The sequence below is a fragment of the Vipera ursinii genome (genome assembly GCF_947247035.1).
Source record: "Vipera ursinii genome assembly, chromosome: 8".
In the NCBI taxonomy this organism is placed as follows: Eukaryota; Metazoa; Chordata; class Lepidosauria; order Squamata; family Viperidae; genus Vipera; species Vipera ursinii.
Genome location: NC_139519.1, coordinates 2,076,225 through 2,091,400, shown reverse-complemented (window position 1 = coordinate 2,091,400; position 15,176 = coordinate 2,076,225). Strand labels below are relative to the sequence as shown.

The 15,176-nt window shown below is 49.0% G+C and overlaps 2 protein-coding genes across 4 annotated transcripts; one reads left to right on the top strand and one right to left on the bottom strand.

Moving 5' to 3' along the window:
* Positions 1–214: 214 nt before the first annotated feature.
* LOC310643949 (UPF0561 protein C2orf68 homolog) lies at positions 215–4,258 on the bottom strand. 3 transcript variants are annotated; one of them, XR_014493196.1, is made up of 5 exons: positions 4,063–4,216; positions 3,865–3,980; positions 3,593–3,765; positions 1,626–1,884; positions 215–949 (listed from the first exon to the last, which is right to left on the bottom strand). XR_014493196.1 is itself a non-coding variant. In XM_083368651.1 (4 exons), the coding sequence occupies exons 1-4, from the start codon at positions 4,146–4,148 to the stop codon at positions 1,762–1,764; spliced, it is 498 nt and encodes a 165-aa protein (XP_083224777.1). In that variant the 5' UTR covers positions 4,149–4,216; the 3' UTR covers positions 215–1,761. The 3 variants fall into 3 exon arrangements, 1 of the variants encoding a protein (XP_083224777.1); XR_014493195.1 differs by lacking the exon at positions 215–949 and adding an exon at positions 2,896–3,083 and having other exon boundaries at positions 1,761–1,884; positions 4,063–4,258; XM_083368651.1 differs by having other exon boundaries at positions 215–1,884.
* A 9-nt stretch (positions 4,259–4,267) lies between these two features.
* On the top strand, positions 4,268–13,901 carry USP39 (ubiquitin specific peptidase 39; the record flags this gene model as incomplete). Its single annotated transcript, XM_083368650.1, has 13 exons — positions 4,268–4,451; positions 6,261–6,330; positions 7,385–7,479; positions 7,857–7,993; positions 8,886–9,038; positions 10,364–10,589; positions 10,930–11,007; positions 11,343–11,410; positions 11,628–11,816; positions 12,477–12,619; positions 13,135–13,270; positions 13,384–13,470; positions 13,563–13,901. The coding sequence occupies 13 exons, from the start codon at positions 4,268–4,270 to the stop codon at positions 13,611–13,613; spliced, it is 1,617 nt and encodes a 538-aa protein (XP_083224776.1). The 3' UTR covers positions 13,614–13,901.
* Positions 13,902–15,176: the final 1,275 nt, after the last annotated feature.

The following is a 15,176-nucleotide window of genomic DNA, read 5'->3' as shown; positions in this document are numbered from 1 at the left end:
AAATTGTGCAAAATTCTATCAAGTGATTTGAATGGATAGAAAAAAAAAGAAAAAGCAAGTTATTGGACTTTTCCAAAATTCCAGAAATGAGCAAGGAAGAGTAAGACATTGACACCACCCAAATCGATTCTTAATATGGGCCTTACATTCTTTTGCTTCAGATGCCCAGAAATAAAAGCCCAAACAAACAAAAAATCAAACGGGAATCTGGTAGCACTTTTTCCAAAATCGTTTATTAAAAGGTGAGAGCTTATGCCTTTATGTAAATAAATAAAAATGAAATAAACCAATGACCTTGGATGAGCTTTTTTTTAAAAAACCCTCATAACTCCACTTTGCTCCAGGTTCCCCCGGAACAAGCCCTGGGCCTGGCTGAAGCTGAGGAACAGTCCTGACCCAGAGAGCATTTTGTCCGATTTCCTGAACTGATTTGAGTTGAACGGCTTTGGCCAAATTCTACCTTTCTGGAGTAGATCACAGAAGCCCCTTAGACTTCTTTTTTAACCTTGATGGATGAAGATGAATTCCTAATGAATCAGTGACTATTCTGGAAAGGAATCTAACCCAAGTGTTTCTGCTTTCAGGGAAGCAGCTGGTAGTACTGATTACTGAACGGGACGGGGCAACGCAGCAGGTTCTGGGTAGAGCTGTTGAGACCCGCCTGAGGGGGCTACAGGACCCGATCCTTGACATCCACTTGTATGTGCACCACTACAGCTACTTTTCAGTGCCCGTGTTCCCAAATGGCAGGTGTGCATGGAGACAGGGATGCTCTCCAGGGGGCACAGCGTTCCATTTGCCCCAGGGGAGCCCAGCCTTGTAACTGTTCCTTGGAGAATGGCACTTGCCTTTTAAGCTCTAGTAGTCTGGGAGGTTACCTTTTTGTAGCTTGATGCGTTGTGTGCTCCTCCTGAATAGGATTGTTTCCCAGAAACAATCTGGGAAAAAGCTGGTTAAAAAAATGTAAAATGCAAGTCCTTTTCATAGAAGCAGAGTTCAATTTTGGATCTTCGTTCTACTCCCTGCGTTGTTAATTGTCCAAGAGCCTCTTATACATGTGAACGGGAAGAACAGGGACAACAGTGCCTTCTTATTTACCAACGATGTTTAGTCAACAAAAGGGTCAGGTAGGTTTTCACAAAACCATGCAAGCATTCAGAACAAATTCCTGCACCAAAGAACTATTATGGAGGTTCCAGGACTTTATCTACAACCCTGTGCTACATTTCTGAAAACCATTGCTGCCAGGAAGAGGGCAAGGCAATGGCTTCCAAGTGAGCTAGACTGAGCCCTGCTTCTTCCCACACTCCCCACCACAACCCCTCGGTCAGCCCAGCGGTCTATTTTCTGCACTTTCTGGCTGATCTACCAAAAAGCTGCAAAATCTAGGGAGCAGCTCCCTTCAAGAACCAATTCACCAGCAACTGTCTCTACCCTCAGCATAATCCAACGCCCTGAACAGTTGGATGAGGCAGCTGGTAACATCCTGCTACCTCCACCTGGGTCTGGTCTCCAAGCATACAGCAAGCTCGGCTTGGATATTCACCAGAGGGGGAGGGAGAGGCAGACCGCTAAGATACAGGGCCAGCAGGCAAGTCTGGGCTGCAGTAATCTGGCTGGCTTACTTTCTGGGCAGAGCTGCAGGGATTTGCTTCCTTCTGCCACCGCTCCTGATGGTACCCTTGAGCAGCGTAAGGGGATCCCCCAAGCAGGGTCCAGCACCGTTTCCCGTATAGTATTTCCCAATCCCTGCAATGGCTCTCAGCGCTTCACTCGCCGCTTCTCCAATTCCTCTCGCACTCGTTGCCGAAGGGCTTCGTGCAGAGCTGGCTCCAGCTCATTCTGGGCACTGACCTTCTCCACCACTTCTTCAGGGTCATTATCCTGTACCAAGAAGGAAAAGGTGATAAGCTGTAAGTGCCCAACATCTCTCTCACCCTGCTCAGATGACAAAGCGTGCGCAGAAAATGCTCCTAAGCAACTCTTTTGGGATGATAAAGGACAGTTTCATAAAGCTTCTAGACACTGGTGTCAAACTCAGTTGTGTCACGTGACGTATCGCAACATTTTTTGCCTTTGCAGAGCCAGGGTGGGCGTGGCTTGCATGTGACACATGCGGCCCGTGGGTTGCCAGTTTGACACCCCTGCTCTAGGAGCTCAATACATACTTTTCAGTCTTTTTAGAAGTAAACAGTGAAAATGGATGGTATAAACCTCACTGGTATAAACTTCAGGTTGTATTAGTTACAAAAAGGGGGATACAATTCAGTTGCTTTACTGCCAGCTTGCTGTTTTTAAAAGTAAGAATAATTTAAAAAGCAAAAAACCAAATATAGCAGTAGAATAATAAATGCTTGATGAACAGTAAAAAAAAACACCATTTACTGTCAGGAAATATATACACAGCAGCCATGGAGCTAAATAAATCAGTTTTGTCCAAATGTTTCTTAAAACAACTAGTTCTTAGCTAAGAGTCTGAAAACTGCCATTTTTAAAATGACTCTACTCCCAAGAGACAGACATATGTTCAGCAATGGTGTCAAACCAGACGCGTGAGGTACATGCAAAGGAAGCTGGTTCCAAAATATTAATTTAGAAAATGGACGTTCGATTCTCTTGATGGCTGAAACAACACAGTAAAAATATTACTCCCTTTAAAAATCAAGACACGTGGCAGTGGCCTTTAAAAGGGAAAGTAGTGTTTTAATGCTTCTCTTAAAATGTAGTAAAGGGCTTGCTATGTCAAATGCATGCAGGAGAGGCCCACAGAAGCAGCCAGTCTAAGAACTGGAAGTACAACCCTATATCACTCTCTTGAATGTGCAACATTTTTTCACCATCATGAATGAAATCCTGAATTTGATTTGGAAGACTGATCACGACCTGTGAAATTACCTGGGCACGCAGAACCCCAGGAGTTCCACGTTATCACACTGCTGTGTTCAAGGGCTGCCCCACAACTGTACCACCATAATCCAGCCTTAATCTGTGACTCTCGAAAGCCACGGTTCAACCCCGAGTACAAATATTCTTCTTTATCCATCATGTCATTGCTCTGTGTAAGTTGCACATTGACCGCTAAACTGGCCAAGAAGAACAACCTTTATATTTAACCGTTTAATTGTTTAATATTGCCCATTTTTGTAAAACGTGCTTGAATAGTACGCCCATAATGCCACTGAGGATAGGGGTGTTCCAGACAACGCAGCCTTGAAAACACAAAGCGGCTATGAAAATAAAACTTTAATTCGTGTTCTACTACTGACTTCTCTGAGTTTTGACAAGAGAGCAGCCTTTCCGTCATTCGAGCTATTTGCTTTTTAGCGCAATTAGAAGCAATAACAATGCAATAAAACGATCAAAAGCCAACTGGACTCGAAACAGGCCTGCTCGTTCTAAATTAGATAGCGGGGCCAGCCCTCCCGAGGGAAACATTCTCCGACGGGCCCGGTCAGCGCGCCGAAGGGTAGAGACAAGCGGGCAGCCCCGCAGCATCCCCGGAGGAGCAGGGGGGGAGGCCGGGGCAGGCCCGGAGCGCTCCGGGCCCGGCCATTCCAGGGGAGCCGGGCAGCGCCGAAGCCGCAGCGCCTACCTGGTGGACCACCACCGAGGTGACCTGCCCGCCGTCGGCCTCGTACTCCAGGCAGAAGAGGGCCGGGCCGCGGGGGCGCCGCTCGCGGCTGCTGGAGCTGCTCTCGCTGGACGCCGCCGACTCGCCGCCGCCGCCGCCGCCGCCGCCGCCGCCCGGGGGGCCCCCGGCCGCACCTGCAAGGCGGAGAGAGAGAGAGAGCGCGCCAGGGGGGCTCGCGGCGCCCCTCCCCCCTCCCTCCCCCTCCCTCCCTCCGAGGGGCGGGGGGCTCTCACTGCTGCGGCCGGCGCGGTAGACCTGCTGGTCGGGCCTGCGAGGCCGGGCGGGCGCGGGGGTGAGCCTCCGCCGCAGCTGCTCCTTGGCCTGCCTCACCTGGCGGTCGTAGGCGTCCCTGCGCGGAAGGAAGGGCCGGTGGGAGCAGCCCGGGGGCTTCCGGGGGCCGCCCAGCCCCCCCCGCCCCCCCCGAGCCCCACCTGGCGATCTGGTTGCGCCGGATGTGCCGCACGAAGCCGTGGCTCAGGTCCAGGCGGCCGCCCGGGGAGCCGCGCCCCGCGTCCATCGGCCCCTCCGCGCCTGCAGGGCCGGGCCCGGCCGGGGCTGCAACCCCGCGTCCCGCCGGCGGGGGCGCGCGGCCCTCGTGACGGCATCAGGGCGCGCCGCGCGGCTCTCCGCACGGAGATGGCGGCGCGCGTCAAGCGGGAGCCTCGCAGCCCGGGGCCGTGGCCGGGCTGCCCGGCGGGCGCGCCTCGCGGAGCGGCCGGCTGGGGGCGGGTGAAGCGGGAGCCGGCCGAGGAGGTCGCCGTCAAGCGGGAGCCCGAGGAGGAGGCGGAGGCGGCGGAGGGCGGCGACGCGGAGCCCAGAGGTGCGATTCTCCTGCCCGGGAGGGCCGCTGCGCTGGCGGGAGACCTCCTCGCCCTCTGGCGGCGGTCCCGGCCGGGAGAAAGTTCCCCCCAGTGAAGCAGCCCTGAAGCCCGCGAGGTCTCCCCTCTTGGCGGCGGCTGCGATTCCCCGGAGACGGAGCGGCCTCGTAGTTTCCACGGAGAAACGCTGGGCAAAAAGCCCGCTTGCCTGTTCTTGGCCCGCTCCCCTTTGCGGTTTCCCTTCAGGGGGTCCGTGTGGAGGGTTGGGGCCGACTTCTCCAGGAAGGGGTGCCACGGAGAGATCCTAGGCCCCTGGGAACCGGCAGTGCTAGCCCACCGTGCTGACCTAAAGATTCAAACAGGGTTAGAGAACATCCCCAAACTACATTGAGCTTCTTCGGGAGAAATGTCTTTTGCAGGCAGAGCCTCACCCAAGCCCCACCATCCCCTGCCGGTCCTCTTTGGATTCAGGGTTGGGGATCATTCCGCTTGAGCCAGGGTGCTTGGACCAGTCTGGGCTACAACGTGTCCTTATGAGGGAGATACTCTACCCGGTGCAGGGTATGTGAAGGAGGACAAGGGAGTACATTCCAGTGAAAGGGAGTGTTAAATAGACACCTTTTTAACAGCTGGTTTCAAATTAACCATTTCTGGCCAAGGATTCATCCAACCATGCGTCTGTCACAAGTAGGAGTTTGGCCTTCAGCAAGTGTGTCTCACTTGCCGCAGACACACCATTTAATATCAAATACAGGCAGAAGTGGTTTGCTGAGATGCCTTGTCCCTCAACTGACCTGTACTAGTCTTCCTTCTTCCCCCCCCCCAACCTTTAACTGAAAAGGAAGCTTAAAACAATAATTAAAACATTTATGTTTGCCTTTCAATCTTCAGGGCAACTTACTGTTACCTCTGCTTCTATATGCAGGTCGGGTACAACCCAACAACCTTCTTCCCTGCCCAGTGAGAGGGGCTCTTGGTAGAGACAGCTTTTGGTTGGGTGGGAAAGAATATTTGGAATTTTGAGAGCGTGGAATGGGGCTTTTTATGAAATAATTGTCATGGGTATGTAGGCATTTGTAGGCAGTAAGGTAGGATGAGAAATAGATCTGAATTTCACACATCAGACTAAATTGTAGATTCTGGCTTATAAACCACAATGCAGAAATCCAAAAATGTGCTAAGGAAAAACCAAATTAATCCTATGTTTTATATGTGACTGGCTCATAGTCATCCCAGGAACCCAGGTCAGTGAATTGTCCATTTAATGGATCCAAGGAAGGAGAGTCATTTGAGCAATTTCTGTGGTAATGTGCTATGTTATGTAATGACGTTATGCAAATAGAACAAATCAATAAAGTGCTGTGTATTGATGTCATTGTACAAATTATAACAATTGCCTGGAATTTTAGGGGATCGTGAATGTCCTGTCCTGAATATGATCTATCTAGTAAAAAAAAATCACTATAGTCTTTTCAAGATTTGAACCTACTGTATGTCCCTTCTGTTTATTTCCAGCATTCTAGTAGCTGGAACCGTACTGTATCCATTGTCGGTGTATCTACAGGGTCTCTTATTTGTTTTATGGGATTTCTTAAAACTTACTTGAACTTTAATCTGCAAGGAAAAAGCTAGTTTTTAAAAAATCAGTGTATCAATGTGAGTTGTCCTGTTGGGGAAATGGCAACATAAACATTTAACAAATGAAAGTAAACAATTCATTCCACTAAGGACATTAGATTCCAGCAACTTGCTATCTAACATATTTATTTCAATTTTCATACTAAAGGTTTCTGATTTATTTCTTTTTTCAGTAAAGTATGGTCGATTTGATCCAGAAGATCGCCGGAGCAGGCATTGTCCATACCTGGATACCATAAACAAGTCAGTGTCAAAATGAAATTGTATGTGTGTGTGGCGGGGGGGGGGGGAAATCAGTGAGTGAATAATTGTAGAAAAAGTGAGTCAATGCAGAGACTGAACAAACATTAGGAGACTGCAGGATGGTCAGTTGGTCGTTGGTGTCCCATCTGAAGCCTCCTTTGGCAAGAGGGTCCCCCAGAAAACAATTCCTGTGAAGCACCTGATGATGCATGATCCAGAAAAAACACTCCTGGGTTCTCCCCCTCCCCCAGTGGAATGCCTTGGCCCATCCCTGGGATGTTTCCTTTTCTGTGGCAGAACCTACTCAAGAAATGAGGGAAACATCTGGTTCTCCCCCCCCCCCCGCCACCCAGTATTTTCAGTTAGTTGCCTGTGGTTCCCCCCCTCCCCCATTTCCCTTCCTCCTCCCTGGCCTGTCGCTCCAGAACTGGGGAGAGGCTCTCTTTGCTAGAGAGAGGATCCTAATAAGGCTGTGGCAGCCTCCTGCAAGGAAGGCCCGTTCTGAGACGTTCTGCCTTCCTCCAGGGAGTCTGCTGCTGGGCTGACATCAGAGGCTGAGCGTTTTATTTCCACCTTCCCAGATTTCAGAAAATCAAATGCTTGTGTAAATGGAAACAACTTCTTCTCTTAAATGCTACTAGTAAACAAAGGTCCCTTTCTTATGCAGAATCAAAGAATCTGAAGTAGGCAAGAGTCCTAGAGACTGGCACAACTTTATAGTATACCAGGATTATATATGGAACCTAATAATATTTCCAGGTTTTGTTTTAAGGAAAAAGGTCCTTGGGAGAAAAATCTCTAGTTTTTGTCTCACAGCTTTAAATCTTTCCTCCTAAGTCTTTAGCAGAAAAACATTGTTTTACTGTATGAAATAATGAGAGAGGAAGGGTCATCCCTAATTTAAAAGTAGTGGACCCGCCACAATGAGGTGTTGGTAGGGGTTTTATTTTGTTCCTCTGCATCTACTATCAGGTCCTAGAGTTTCCCTATAATGCATTACTGGGGTGATATTGATAGTTGTGTGTTGTTGAGAATTCATTTTGTACCTCTGCAGGAGCGTCCTGGATTTTGACTTTGAGAAGCTGTGTTCAATCTCACTCTCACATATCAATGTCTATGCTTGTTTGGTGTGTGGGAAATATTTCCAGGGTAAGCCTGATTTAGTCCCTTCTGCCTCTTTTTTGATAGTTGACATAGGAATGTGCATGTGGTTCTTGATCAACCTAGTAGAAAATTTTTGTGCGTAATACCTGGGAGGAGGGGTCTTGCCTCATCTTGGTGAGCTTAATCTTGAGCAGGTATTACAGCTGATCTCTGACATAATATGTATGAATGAGAGATCGGCTCTTGAAATGCAGCCTCTCCCATCCTTTTCCATAAGGGTTGACAGGTCATAATGTTGTGGGCCTATCAGCAGCAATTAATACCCCCTCCAACACGTGACTCCCTCCCTCCCTTCCTGCTTGTAATGCAGGTAGCACACAGTTCTTGCTCACGGGGCTGCTCTGCCTCCATCTTCTCCACAGGCCGTGGCTTGAAGTCCCATGCTTACATTCACAGTGTCCAGTTCAGCCATCATGTGTTCCTCAACCTTCACACCTTGAAGTTTTATTGCCTGCCGGACAACTATGAGATCATTGACTCTTCTCTTGAGGACATCACTGTAGGTGGCTTTTGGGGGGAGGGGAGAGGTGGGACACCCAGCTCAACCCAACTCACAATAGTTAAAATGTTCCTTCTCAGACTTTCTCCCCCCATCTGTTGCTACGGAAGCGCAGCAGAGGGGAGGTTTTTAAGCACCCTCCAAATTTAGTGCTTATGTCCAGGATTGTAGTCTGTATTTCTACGTTGTAAGATGTAAACAAGTCAGTTATACCCATCCTTTCAGCTTTCTTTCTTTCTGTGTTCAATTGAACCTGGAAATGTCTTTTTCCTGTCCAGTTTCATTCACAGAGAAAGCAATAGTCCTCCAGTTACAATCATTTGTTCAGCGACTCTTTGAAGTTATAAATGGCACCGAACAAACTCTCTCCCCTTGGCCTTTGTCCACACCCTCTGCAGGTTCCTCCCTTCGCTTTCTTGCACCCGTGGATGCCCCCTGGGCCCTCCTGCCATTGCCCCACTCACCCACCCACCCCTTTTTCCAGCCTCCGTGGGCTCTCGTGCACACCTTCACCCACCCTGCTCTCCCCTTTCCCTGGCTATGTGCCAAGTTCAGGCCACGCTGCAGCACCTACAAACTTGCACGTGAGCTGTGCGGGGCCTTCCCTGCCTGCCTGTCCTCACCCGAACTCTCCCTGCTTCCCTCTTTGGTTAGGAGGACAATGTGGACTGCCTGGCCGCAGTCCCAGTTGCCATCCTAACCTGTAATAATGCTGCATTTATATGAATTATTAAGCTTAATTTATTTATATCTTGATTGACCCTCTAAAAGCTTGAAGTGGAAAGCTTCTTGCCAGGCCAAACTGATAGGAGCTGACTGGTCTCTTGGGATGGCCTGGCTAAAATTCCCAGCGGAATATCTCCTCTCTTGCTTATTCTCTCCCGTTTTCCAGTATGTTCTGAAGCCGACCTTCGCCAAGCAGCACATCACCAGTTTGGATAAGCAGGCTAAACTCTCACGTGCCTATGATGGCACCACATACCTGCCAGGCATCGTGGGATTGAATAATATCAAAGCCAACGACTACGCCAATGCAGTTCTCCAGGTACCGTGCCATCTGTGAAGTGGAAAAGGGTAGGAAATCCCCTCCCCTTCACCAATACAATACAGCACAGCACAAATACAATGCAATACAATAACAGGTAGGCCTTGTGTAGCAACTGCCTCATTTAATGACCATTCACAGTTAAGGCAGTGATGAAAAAGCAACTTTACGACCAGTCCTTATATTTATGACCTTGACAGGCCTGGAAAACAAAGGGAAGCTGAAGGAAGGTCATAAACACAGTTGTGGTTTTACTTAGCAACCACTTTGCTTAACAAAGTTGGGAGGGACCTTGGAGGTCTTGTAGTCCAACCCCCTACTCAAGCAGGAGACTTTATACCATTCTGCCTAAACGGCTGTCCAGTCTCCTCTTAAAAACATCCAGTGATGGAGCACCCACAACTTCTGGAGGCAAGCAGTTCCACTGGCTAATTTTTGTAACTGCCAGACAGGTTCTCCTTGTTTCCAGGTTGCTTGTTCCGTTGCTTCTTGTCTTGCCTTCAGGTGCTTTGGAGAATAGGTTGACCTCCACTCTGTGGCAGCCCCTCAAATATTCATCTGGTCCTTCTTCTCACTAGACTAGACATGCCCAATTCCTGCAACTCTTTTTCATAGTCTCCAGCCCCATAACCATCTTGGTTGCTCTTCTCTGCACTCTTTCAAGAGTCTCAATATCTTTTTTTATATCATGGTGACCAAAACTGGATGCAATATTGCAAGTGTGGCCTTATCAAGGCTAACAACCAAATTGCTGGTCCCAGTTGCGGTTGCTAAACATCCACAGATATTTATTCTTGCAATGAAAAACAAATAGTGATATCCTACACAAAATCTGCTCTCATGTTCAAGAATTGCATTGCTTTAATTTTGGTTTCTAACCTGAGAGCAACCAGTAGATATTTGGAGAGGGAGAAGCTGAACATTTAAGTAAGTAAGTAAGTAAGTGTGTATTTTGCCACTGACTGTATTTATTTATTTGTTCAATTTATTTGCCACCCATCTATCCGTGGGGCTACTCCAGACGGCTTGCAAGAATAAAAAGGAAGTGAAAGAAGTTTAAAGAGAACAGAAGTAAAATAATAGAACTATAAAATAAATAGCGAAAAAGGAACACAATGCACACATGCACACACACATCAACATGATAACAAAAGATGAGTGGAGGGGGAGTAGAAGGGGAGGGGGAGTCCACCCTGGAGCCAGCAGTCATCTCCAGCGTGGGGACACACACACACACACACACAGGTACGTTGAATGCGCAGGCCAAGCAGCAGCAGAGCCAGGTTTTCAGGCTTCCTTGTTTCGTATTTGCGGATGTCGTGTAGGCATTGTCAAATGTCCCGCCCCTGCGGAATTACTTCCTGGAGGAAGAGAATTACAAGCACATCAGGCGTCCTCCGGGGGATATCATGTTCCTGCTGGTTCAGAGGTTTGGAGAGCTCATGAGGAAGCTGTGGAATCCACGGAACTTCAAAGCTCACGTCTCCCCCCATGAGATGCTGCAGGCCGTGGTCCTGTGCAGTAAGAAGACCTTCCAGATCACCAAGCAAGGTAAGAGGCTGGAGGAATCCTGGTGCCAGAGATGACTCCAGGGAAATCCACGATGGCTGTTCGGTGGAATCTTGGATCTGGCCGTCTGGTCATAGTGAGCACATTACTGCTAGGCATCCAAATCTGGAATGTTCCCCATTTGAATCTCTAGATATACGAAGGGCAGCAAAGGGCTACTGAGGCCGTCATTAAGGGGGGACAACACTTCTCCATGCATGATCCCCTCTTGGGAAATTTTAAAGCTGGAATGATCCACTTCAGGAGGAGGAGATCATGGAGCCCAGCGTGAGGGGTTCAGATGAGCCCTTCCTTTCATTGCCTCTACCTTCTCTCTCTGCAGGTGATGGAGTTGACTTTCTTTCTTGGTTCCTGAATGCCTTGCACTCTGCTCTTGGGGGGACAAAGAAGAAGAAAAAGAGTAAGTGAAAGGTGTCGATACCTCTTGTAAGTTACGGAACCCTACGTCAAGCATCAGGTTTTGAATCAATTCAGGGCTCTGGTCAATTATTCTCTCTTATCCACTTGTGACCCGCCCGACATTGCCTCTTCTTTTCCGACGGCTACAGACAGGCAGTTGCTGCAGACGGTGCCAGGAGGTTTTCTGGCAGGAGGACAGGCAGGCCAGAAGCAACACACTTTTAAAAAATATTCTGTAATCAGTGTAGAAAACTTTGGAAATCTGCTGATTAAAATCATGGAATATAGGCCTGAATAAATTGTGTTTTCTTTTGTTCTCTCCCCTCTTGCTTGCAGCCATTGTAACCGACGTCTTCCAAGGCTCCATGCGGATATTCACCAAGAAGTTGCCTCACCCTGATCTGGTGAGTTGAGCAAAGGCGGGGAGGATGAAGGCTTGCCTTCGCTAGGGTAGTTAAGTGAGACCCTCAGCTCTCCACAGGCATTTCGGAAGCTGAGTCCAGTGCTTGGGCACTTGAGCACTAAGAGGCCCTCGGGCTGGTCCAGCCACCCCAGCCCACAACCTCCTGATCTCCTCCTCCTCTGCGTGCCTGCTCAGCTCACGGTGTTGCTCTGCTTCAGCCTGCTGAAGAAAAGGAACAGCTGCTCCGGAATGAAGAGTATCAAGAGAAAATGGTGGAGTCCACTTTCATGTACCTGAGCCTGGACCTCCCCACCGCTCCCCTCTACAAGGATGAGAAGGAGCAGCTCATCATCCCTCAAGTTCCACTCTTCAACATATTGGCCAAGTTCAATGGGCTTATGGAAAAGGTAACTCCTCCGCTTTGCCCTCTGCTGGGAGCGTTACAGGCTCCCAAGGCCCCAGCTTGGACGGAGCGCCTGCAGGGCCGGCAGCCCCAGTGGGCTCAGTTCCACAAGCGCAGGCCCTTCCCTGGAGCCAGTGTCGCCAGCGTCCTTGTCGTGTGGGAAGGGAAGCGCCTCGTCCAGAGAGAGCAGGCCTTCTCCATGCAAGCAGGGAGGCCAGCGGTTCTTTATCCAGAAGGCTTCAGTCTCTTTGCTGGATCGAGGTGTCTCTCCTCCTCTGAGAGAGAGAGAGAGAGAGATAGATGGACTGGCTCCTGGGCCGTACTGGCTGCTCCCTCTCCTGTGCACTGCTGCACGTGGCTCCTGTCTAGACCTCCCTTTTTGACACTGGTGAGCGTGGCCCTAGAGGTACCCCAGTCTGTGCCGCTCCCCTGTCCCCTCTTTACAGTACATGGCTGCGTTTATGTGTCCCTGTGATACCGGACAATAAACGGCTGTGTTTTTAGAAGAGTCATAAGCTGGAGCTTACTGTTGGCAGCTAGCCCCTGATGCTTGCTGGGCATACGTAAACTAAGGAAAATAGTTCCAGAGAAAGGGTGTCTAAAGTTGTGCTTTAACCAAAGGTGTCTTGGCTTCCCTGGGAAAGAATTTTTTTTCCCCCCTCAGGAATACAAGACATACAAAGAGAACTTCCTGAAGCGCTTCCAGCTCACCAAGCTGCCTCCTTACCTCATTTTCTGTATCAAGAGGTTCACCAAGAACAACTTCTTTGTGGAAAAGAATCCCACCATTGTCAACTTTCCCATCACGTATGTATGACCCTTCTGCAGAAGAAACAGCTCTGCCTTGGCAGATGCCAAAGGCCGGTGTTGGGATTTGAAAGGCCTGAGGCTGTGAGACTCTGAGCCAGGGGAGGAACCATCAGGCCTTCCAGAGTGATCCGATGGCCGAGAGGCGTGACAAGCGCCAGCAAGGTCTCAGTGCTTCCTAGGGACTTTGTGGGCCCTTTGAAAAGGAGGCCAGTGAGCAGTGCTGCCTCTAAGCATTTCAGAGGGGAAATGGAATTTATTTCTGGGTTTTAGTCTTGCATTTTGTTGTAGCTGTGAGAAATCACAAACAGCAAAGAGCTTTTGTGAGCCACGATGGAAGGCTCAGTGGCAGAGAGATTCATGTTGGCTTAGCGTCAGCATGGCAGAAGCGTTTGGCCCCTGAAGCCAATTCCACTTCTCTGGAGAGCCGTAAGAGAAGAGAATCCCTCTGTGAGCCTTCGCAGGTGGTGAGGGATCCGGCCCACAGAGCCTTGATGGTGACTTTCCTGCTGTAGGAACGTAGATCTCCGGGAATACCTCTCCGAGGAAGTGCAGGCAGTGCACAAGAACACCGTCTACGATCTCATCGCAAACATTGTGCATGATGGCAAACCTACGGAAGGAGCCTACCGGATTCATGTGTTGCATCACGTGAGTTTTTGGCTTCCCTGCCAGCCTTCAGCCCTGGGCACTCCAGGGTCTCCCTCTTGTTCTTGAGGCCAGGCTGTGGGTGATGACCTCTGACTTGGACGGGACTCTTGCAGGGCACAGGGAAGTGGTATGAGCTGCAGGACTTGCAGGTGACCGATATCCTTCCCCAGATGATCACGCTGTCTGAGGCTTACATCCAGGTGAGTGCTTGGCATTTCTTCTGCTGCCCACTGAAAGCCACAGGACTAGGAGTGCACATTCTTTTTAATATGAGTTTACTTTATTTCGGTAGATCTGGAAAAGGAGAGATAGCCAAGAAGAGAGCCACCAACAAGGAACGTGAACTGTGTGTGGAACAGGCCCGGCTGGAGGCTGGAACATTGCTGCAAAGACCGTTTGCCTGGGTCGCGTGGGGAAGCCTCTCCTGGTTTTCAAGTTTTTTTCTGCATCAGGGGACGAGCTTGCTGGCACTTTGGTCCTGATGCAGCACCAGCATGTGGCTCGTCTCCACTTCTCTGGGCACAGAATTCACAAGCCTGTTTCATCCTTCGTTTGGAGAAGACCTTGCAGAGAGATGGGCATTTCTGCTCCTCTCTGTGCATTAAACATGCATGCTTGTTTTTCCCCCTAACCCTGCTGTTTTCCTGCTCTCCTTCACTCCATCCTCCCAGGGAACATGTGATTCAAACAAGGCATCCCATCCACAATGGGTTTGTGTTAGATACTTTCACATTGTTTAGATGCTGCTTTTGGTTATGAGGGAACAAGCACTCAATGGGAACAGATTCTTTGAAGATACACGGAAACAAAAAAAAATCTAAACAGCACCATAATGGATTAGTTAGCAATCTAAAAAGAACTCCATGTGTTCTTAATGACATTCCTCCCTCCCTCTCTCTTTCTCTCTCTCTCTCTCACACACACAGGGAGGGAGGGAGGGGTTGAGAGAGGGAGTTCAGGCATTGACAAGGGGAAATGAGAATCCTCAGATGGAGATGCACAGGATGGATGACCTTTCAAAGTCCCGGCTGCATTGTTGTCTGAGTGGCATCTGCTGTCGTCCTCACAGCCAGGAGAGTTAAATTGCTTTGAAGACCTTGGCTTTCTGCCCAGAAATTCTGGAATATTACATAAACCTCTGAATCTGTCATTGGCAGCAGTTCTGATGAAACCCCTCTTTCCCACCATCATGCCTGTACTGTACAACAACTGGTTTTCACACACAAAATGTCAACGAGATCAGAAAAGAAAGATTCAGAAATCCTGCTCAGATTAAGAAGACCCTGATGCTCGCTGGACATCAGTGGACAGCCCTCTTCTCTACCCATCTTTTCACCAGGGGAAGGAGGCCTCCAATTGTAAAACATGACCCTCCTTGGCCTACCAGAAAAGTAATACACACCAACTGGAAGAACCCCGCTGGTGGCAGCATTTTCTAGTTGATTTGACCAGCCCTTGGGAGAAGGTGATGGCTATAAATTAAATAAATGATGTTTAATCATTCTGCTTTCTAAGGCAAGGGTTGGGAGATGAGCAGATGCACAGTTCAGCCTTACATTGGGGCACCTCAGAGAAATTCATATTTTTATTACTAATAAATATGGTCTCTTGATTAGTTTCCAAGGTTCAGTAATCCCTTTTTCTTGACAATCTAATTAATGAGACCGTTTGCTTGGATGTTCAGGGCTTGACAATACTGGAGCATGAAGGCAGTATTTGTCTTGCAGTAGCTATGCAATCCTAGAAAGTGACACAGCTCTTTTAATGAGCCAGACGGTGCTTGGCTCATATTACTGCATGTTCCAAATTCATTCCAAGCCACTGCATGGCCATACCATTTACTTCCTCCCAAAATATTTCTAATACCTTGGTTGAGTTCTCAATGGTGTCTCCTTAGGGTAAAAAA